Source organism: Crassostrea angulata, chromosome 5 (genome assembly GCF_025612915.1).
Source record: "Crassostrea angulata isolate pt1a10 chromosome 5, ASM2561291v2, whole genome shotgun sequence".
Lineage (NCBI taxonomy): Eukaryota > Metazoa > Mollusca > Bivalvia > Ostreida > Ostreidae > Magallana > Magallana angulata.
In genome coordinates this window covers 40,094,176-40,102,319 of record NC_069115.1, presented here as the reverse complement: position 1 = coordinate 40,102,319, position 8,144 = coordinate 40,094,176, and the positions used below count along the sequence as shown (strand labels likewise).

Below are 8,144 nucleotides of genomic sequence, written 5' to 3'. Positions count from 1 at the left end.
AATTGATACCCACGAAAATTAATGAAACCCCAGTATCTAAAAATATTTAATTCAGTAAGTAAAAGCAAAAGCACCTCCGGAATTCGAACTCGGGATGTACGGATCACAAGCCCGACACTTTATCCACTCGGCTATGGAGTAAGTGACATATTATCGTCGATAAAATCCTTTTAATAAAACGAAATGTCGTATCGATCAGAGGTCAGCCATTTTGTGATGATGTGTTATTCCACCTTAAAATAACATTTTTAAAATTCAATAAGAATGGGTCGAATGTACTTTTCAAAGATAAATTTCGTTTATGTTACGAGGATATTGATGGGTGTGTCATTGAATACCTACATTTAAGACAAGTAAGTTTTGTTTTGAAAACATTTAAATATTATGATTAACACTCATTTATCAAAATCATGAAAACAGCCATGCAGTTGTATCGGTTTTCGTGCAGATAACATTAAATTATCTTCAGATTCAGACGAAACGATGATAACGGTATTTTCCAGAAACACATCAGTATATCTTTTGTACTCTTGTTTACATTTTGACGTCATTTTATTATTTATCAGGAGAAAATTCAAACAAGTAGACATTTCATTAAATGTTGTGATTTAATGAATTAACAAAGACTGCCTTCTTAAAAGATATATATGTCAAGGTTTGAGATACACGAACCAGTTTAGTTTAGACGTAATTCTTTATGATACAAGTCAAGGTTGCAGTAATATGTGGACACGTGACACTGTCTTATAAATATTTGATTACTCAGTTTACTGTCGGTTATTCTACAATATAAATCCTTAAAATGAGGTTCGTTTGTATGTTAGCCATTTTTCTACGTTTTACAAGTGCCGATACCACTTCATCGTTAACAGATGGAGAAAATAAGACTTCAACATCATTGGAAGTCAAAGACCATGAATGGAACGACTTGAGCATCCTACGACAGATGGTGAACCAAGAGACGGTTATCCGCCTCGCTTTGGTCAAGAACGTCCATGCACTTGTTAGCGACGTTAGCCTAATGAAGAAAAGTTTTGCGGCAAGTGAAACAACAATATCAGGATTACAGCAGACGATTGAAGCCTTGAGCACTCTGGTATACTCTCTTCAAAAGGAAAACAGCGAACTTAAGAACAGTAGCATAATCAGCCAGACCAGAATGATGGAGTTTGAAACAAGAATACAAACATTAAATGAAAGTGTTTCTTCTCTACATGACAAGTTAGACATCAATCAGATGGAATCAGACGAAAAAAGACGGGAAATGTTCAACAAAACCAACAGTGTCATTGGCGATATGAAAATAGTGCTAAGATATCTCTCGGTTACCTTGTTTGACTTCAAGGAACACACAGATTTGGAAACTGAGTCGAGAGACAAAAAATATGAAAATCTTGAACATCATTTCAATACCTCAGTTGATGAGTTAAAAACTGAAACCTTTAAAACCAAGAGCGGGTTAAGTAATATCACAGCACAAATTCAAAGTGTAGAAGATTCTCAAACGGAGATGAAAAGAGAACTTACAGGTAAGTAGATGTACTTCTTGAATGTATATACTTGATAGCATTCCAATAAAGAAGTGGCGTCTAGAATGCGTTATAAGATCAATAAAAGCTTAGTCTTAGTAAATGATGTCAGTAATAACATAGTATATTTTTTTTTGAAATTTAATTTAAAAAAATTAAGGCATTTGAAATGAAAATGATTTTTGTTGCAACAATGTTGATATATTTTAAGTAAAACATTTACTTGTACCTATTTTCGTTCGTATTTATGCGCTATAAAAGCGAAGAGGGCGTCCAATATTCAATTCTCTACGAGCTCTGAACTTTTTACTTGTTCATAAAAACGTAACACCGATATTTCAAATTTCTTAGATATACTTACTTATTTGTCAATTCATAAAACTTTAATGTGCCAAAAAAATGTGTAAACCTTCTTGCGGGTCAATAAGTCACATTGATTATTAGAAAAAAAAGGCACGAGCTTGTGAAATGTCTGTCTCAAACGTTAATATATCTTTAAAAAGCAATGTCAAATGATCTAAGGATTTAAAACTTAAGTATCCTCGACACCCCGTCGACTACTTTTTATGACAGTACGTCACAACATGGCGATTTTAACCCATTTTGAAACAATTTATGTATCACCAATTATTGGTGTCCACCTCTGTAGTGCAATGGATGGAGCTCCGCTCTATTGACCCACAGGTTCGAATACTGTAGCGGTAACATTTTAAAAGTTTGTTTTTTGTTTTTCTTTTCATTTTTTTTTTTTTACCAAAAATTGATTTTTCTGTTATTTTCAAGTCAAACACATGCTAGAAATCCATATCTTTAGTAATTTTAAAGTTCGGGCCTCTATGCAGAACTTTTCTCAGAGGTGTGGAGGATATTAATGGCGAAGAGATGAAATCTTTAAAGAAGCCCTTCCCGGTTTCACTATTTTACTGGGCAAAAGTTTACAGTCCAATATTACATATTTTCAGAAACCCTTAATAGAACAGTCACCAAGTTTGAAACACAGTTTCAAACATCAGAGTATGAGCGTCTAAAACTTTCCTCCTCTGTGTCATCTCTGGAAGTTGCCCAGATGAACATGTCAAAATCAAGATGTGGTAAGTTAGAATAATATTTCAGATTGTTTATGCACTTGTATTTACCTAAGTATCTGTGCTACATGCTTTGAAATAAATGAAATTTTTTAAAGGAATTTTATATTAAGACAGTTTAATGATAAATATTTACATCTACTGAGAATAATTCCCTCTATTTCTTACGGAAAATTATAGTTAAATCATAGCATTACAGAAACAGACAGACTGAAATCGGCACGCCCCGTTAATCGATTGGATGAAACTTACAGCGACCTAACAAAAAATGACGGACCGCACGAAATGATCATGGTGATGTCAGACTTAAATTCCCATAGGAGACGATTAGGCTATTTCTTTAAGTTAACTACATTCACAGTAATTTAATGAATTTTTCTTACTTTTTACAATCAGTTTATCAATTTGTTAAAAGAAAGACGTAAATATAAATAATAAATGCTTCCTTTGATGATTCAAGCGGGTTATGAAGGTAGCGATCATTGCAAATACATTTTACATTACCTGCTAAAGCTGTTTCTTTTCTGAAATGTCGCCACCTTCCTATTCAGCAGGAATCACGAAAGAAACCATTTTATTGTTTAGTAAAAGAAAACTTTTTAAAAAATGTCGATACTTTAATTGACGATCATGATTAAACGAGGCGATAACCCTTTAAAAAATTAGATGTCCTACTTTTTATTTTAGGTTGCACAAAAAAATGATACGTTTTGAAGTCGTTAATTTGCACAGTAGGTTTCGAATTGTATGGAATTAAATAAAATCATTGGAAAAATATTCACATACGTTATAACGCAAAGTAATAGAAAAATGTTTAATCTTTCATATACATGTACTGTTTAGAATGAAAATAGTATATTAAGAATAATAAGGATTTACATTTAAATTCAGTTCAATCTGCTTACGAAAATTTGCATAAACAATTTTGATTTGTTACATGTAGCTCGAATAACGGTAATAAAACATTTCTATCGAACTCGTTGCATTTCCTAGTTTAGTATGAATGCATTGCAACAGCGCAATTTGAAAAAAAAAATACACACTGTGTTATTAAATTTGAAAAAAAAAATCAATATCATCAACTTTTCTAGATCGTAGATATAGATAACCTGATATAGATAATCAACCTGCTGTTATTTTATGATTTTTGAAGCATTGTGGCAGATTGTTGAATGAACAGTGTCCAGTGTTAAAAAAAAAAAACCTTTATATTACATACTAGACTTTGACCCGCACGTGCACGGATTGTCATTGCATATGATATCAGACATTTACGAAATGCTATTAATTTCACTACACTCTGCTTAGTTAGAATAATATAAGCTTGATTAAGAAAAAATAAAAACAAATTGGTATTCTTCAAGTACCAATGATGTTTAAAATATATAAAACAAAAGACAGTACTCTTCCGATTTCTCGGTATTAAAGCCCAAAAATTCCAATCTGTTATTTTAATATAGTAGTATATATACATATGTTATTGTTTTTTTAAATAAAATATATTTCAAAGAAAATAAACCAAAAAAATTAGCTATATGATGTAATTATTCATCATTCAACATTTTTACATTATTGTAGATGTATCCAAAAGAATAGGATTTACTGCTACAGTATCGTCTTCTAGCAGTACCTGGAACAGCGGTACTCTGGTATTTCCTGTGGTCATCACAAACGTCGCGAATGGATATAACCCAAGTACCGGGGTATTTACCGCTCCCACAGCGGGGGAATATGTCTTCTTTGTTAATGTACAGAGTTACAGTACCAATAGCATTTATACAGACGTCGTGCTGAATGGAGCAACTAAGGTCCGAACAATGGCGTATAGTACTGGAAATGGTGATTATTACGATGCAGGACCTAACTTGGCGGTGTTGACTCTACAGAAAGGAGACAGAGTGTGGGTCAAACATTACTCTGGTAAAGGTTATAGTGACGGCAGTCATATAACCACGTTTTCCGGATTTCTCCTTTGAAGTGATCTTTCAATAATTGAGGTTGGATAAAGAATAGCCCCACTGATTATTCGGATCTTCAACTAGTTTATCAATTACGTGGAATAGTTCGTATAAGCTTTAATCTGGTGGTTAAAAACTACTTAAGGTGGAATAACACATCATCACAAAATGGTTGACCGCTGATCTATACGACATTTCGTTTTATTAAAAGGATTCATGGACTGATACATGTAGCTTACTCCATAGCCAAGTGGATAAAGTCTCGAGTTTTTGATCCGTACATTCCGAGTTCGAATCCCGCAGGGGCTGTTGTTGTTACTTACTGGAATAATTATTTAAGATATTCAATTTTTATCCCCAAACTGCAAATTTTTCGCTTATTTGACATTTGTACAGTTTATTTATCATTATATCTTTCATTATCAAAAAATTTCCTATTAATTTAAGTGACTTTTTCAGGGTGTGTTATTCCACCTTAAATACAAACATGGTTTGATTTTAAAAACTACATTTATAAAGCAAACATGACTTTGAATACTTGTTGTTACTTGATTAAAAACACAGTGTCACGTTTTTTAAAATGAAATATAATGTGTGTATTAATGAAATACAGTTTTAGAACTAATATTTAAAACTAGTTATATATAATCGGAACAGTGTTAAATGTATATGTACAACAGTCGTCGTATGGTACAATAACAGTTTTGTGGCTTCTAAATGCATGTTCATTCCAAACTGGTCGGACAAGAGGACATGGTTTGTTTGTTGCAATATAATATAGATTATGATGTAAAGCAATGATTACATCGTATGTGTGCAAGCAAGAGTGTTTAATTATATACCAAAAATTACTGCTCTTAGATTGAACTTTTTGTTATATTAACGAACTGAAACTAAAGAATACACATTTATAAACTACTTTAAATTATTTTAAATGTTGAAAATGAAAGTTATAATTTTCTGTAGTATATCTACAAAATGTATCATTATCATAAAATCAGTCAAACTTTGTAAAACATGGCTAGCTCTGCTTGACCATGCCGAATTGAATATTAACGCAAGAATTAAAATAAGTATGATGGTAAAATGGCAGGCACAACAGACAAACTTTCTAGGGAGCATTATTAACCTATATATTTAAATGAACGTTAACATTAGTGCAATATGTGAACGAATAAAAGAACATGTTATATTTTGCCAGAATAATATTTTAATTAAGCTTTTCTACGGTCAAATCTATACCCAGAGATTGTCATCATTTATTGAATGATTAAAAAAAATCAAAAACACAAAAATAGGCAAATCGTTCTATATGTGTTTGAAAACAAGTTTATTCAAGACCTTTACTGCAAAAAAGGCATGCTTATGAATAATAATACTAAGCATTTAGCATAATAATTCAAAATAGATAACATAATATTTATAGTAAAGATACACGTGAAAATGCATTTTCTGTAATTTCGTTTTTTAAAGATGATCATACATAAAATTAAACATTGAATGCGAATGAAGTACAGTGCCAATCATAATGAACAGCTATCAAATCTACATCAGAATTAGAAAAGAATTATAAGAGTTAATTAAAACATCGGTGTTTCTGTTCCTCAACTGTACCTCAAGTTTTGCATAACTTTTGTCTTAATTTAAAATAACATAAAACATGAATCTAGTAATTTGTTTCTTGTTTGAATAATCAGTATTTCTCACATTCGTGTAGCTATTTATGACAGGTATATGTTGTCGAGGAAACTTCCAGAAGGTCACATAAGACGTAATTATCACAACAATATATAATTTGTCGTATAAATAATCTGAATTCTATCACCTAGGGTTACATAACTCATGCAATTACCGTAACTACAAAAACGTCAAATTCAACAAAAATCAAATCCTTCATGTGTTTTGTAAATGCCCTACTATATAAAATGAGTTTTGTTTGAGATCAAACGAAGGATTTAAACTTTAAAAAGACTGGATACTACAAAACATCGTCCCAGTATTTATTGCTCTTTATGTGTAGTTCCATTAGTTGAAACATCAACTTGAAATAAGTGTCTACGGGGGTTAGATAATGAGGTAGAAATTATATGCATGCTTACTTAAGTACATGTATAACATAACTACATGTTGCAATGATCTAAACAATTAAAAACTTGTATCTACTCTACCAAATGTTTCATTGCTTTGATATAATTCATTTTCCGGTTATTCTAGAAAAAAGAATCGTAATTCAATTGGTATCGAGACCAAGACATTTTACAACCATGTTTATACACAAAATATAAACTTCAGTCACAACATAAGGCATATTCTGTAAAATTTCTTACTAGTAAAAAAGAGAACAGACTTAACTACACCTTTTTTACAAAAAAATTGAAATTATTTTTTAAAAACCACAATAAAATAATTTCAACGAAATAGCACAAGTAGGTATCATCTGTTTTCAGAGACCAAATTGTATATCTATATGTTATATTATGCTTTAAATAGAAATTGATGCCCATTATTTATAAATGATCATTTTAAATAAAATTGCCCAATAATTTGTTTGTTTTTGTCAAAGTTAAGGAGCGTCACGGTAATAAGTTAATGAAACTGAGAGAAATTAAAGATAAATGTTTTAGATCAAACTTTGCACAGTATTGAGCAGAATATAACAAGTATGCTTTTTTTAAAATTCTAATTACTGAATTCAAATTACTGCAAGACAATAAACCATCATCAATATTTAATCAATATTTAATTAAAATTTTAAGCTTTATGATTTGAAGGATATTACATAAATTTATCAATAGACTATACATAATAGCACTGCAATTAAATTGAAATAAAAAATCAAAAGTGTTGACAAAATACTAATATTCTGAATATGTTTAATCTGTTTAAATTTATTTTAGGCAAAAAGGTTTAATCTCTTGGTTCTCAGAACAATATTTCAGAATATTATATTGCAGGAAGGAATTTTTAGATTATCATAAGATTTGCAAAGGTGGAATGACTCAATTTCCACATCTTAACTTAGAATTGAAAAATTTGAATTATTTCACATTTCAATATGGCAATAAAATAAATCATCGGCAGCATTTGACCTGATGTAGCAGTGCCTGAAAATGACCACTTTCATTTTTAGTTTATTTATTAATCTGTTTATTTATTTGCCTAAAGTTATCAATGTATTGATTCACTCAAAAGCAACTTGTACCTCAAAAAATATACAGTTAAATACTAGTAACTGAATATATAAAGGGGTAATCACATTTCAAACATTTCATGTCAACTGTAGATACATACAAATCAGAGTTTGTAGTGGAAATCTCAAGGAGTTGGAAAACAATACTTATGTCTTAGACATTCAATAAACAACACTTAAACTCATAGTGGCCACAACTGTACAGAAATGTGGTTCACATTTAAAAATTCAGCTGTCTTTGAGAAAATGAAAATAAAGATCGTTTTTTAAGGAAGAACCCGATTAGAATTCATTAATTCAGTTCTTTATAACCTGTGTGTCAATCTTAATAAAACTTAAACTTGGTTTGTAGTTTCTCATCATGAAGCTACATGGAAAGTTT

At 30.7% G+C, this 8,144-nt stretch overlaps 1 protein-coding gene across 1 annotated transcript; it reads left to right on the top strand.

Moving 5' to 3' along the window:
- Positions 1–794: 794 nt before the first annotated feature.
- Positions 795–5,199, top strand: LOC128183949 (uncharacterized). Its single transcript, XM_052853193.1, has 3 exons — positions 795–1,529; positions 2,492–2,620; positions 4,193–5,199. Exons 1-3 carry the CDS (start codon positions 803–805, stop codon positions 4,588–4,590), a joined length of 1,254 nt encoding a protein of 417 aa, XP_052709153.1. The 5' UTR covers positions 795–802; the 3' UTR covers positions 4,591–5,199.
- The last annotated feature ends 2,945 nt before the right edge of the window (positions 5,200–8,144 follow it).

Excerpts from the sequence above, each read along its gene's own strand:
- LOC128183949 (XM_052853193.1), top strand. The coding sequence starts at position 803 with ATGAGGTTCGTTTGTATGTTAGCCATTTTTCTACGTTTTACAAGTGCC. Across the intron at positions 1,530-2,491 it reads GATGAAAAGAGAACTTACAG|AAACCCTTAATAGAACAGTC; the intron begins GTAAGTAGATGT and ends ACATATTTTCAG. Across the intron at positions 2,621-4,192 it reads CATGTCAAAATCAAGATGTG|ATGTATCCAAAAGAATAGGA; the intron begins GTAAGTTAGAAT and ends ACATTATTGTAG.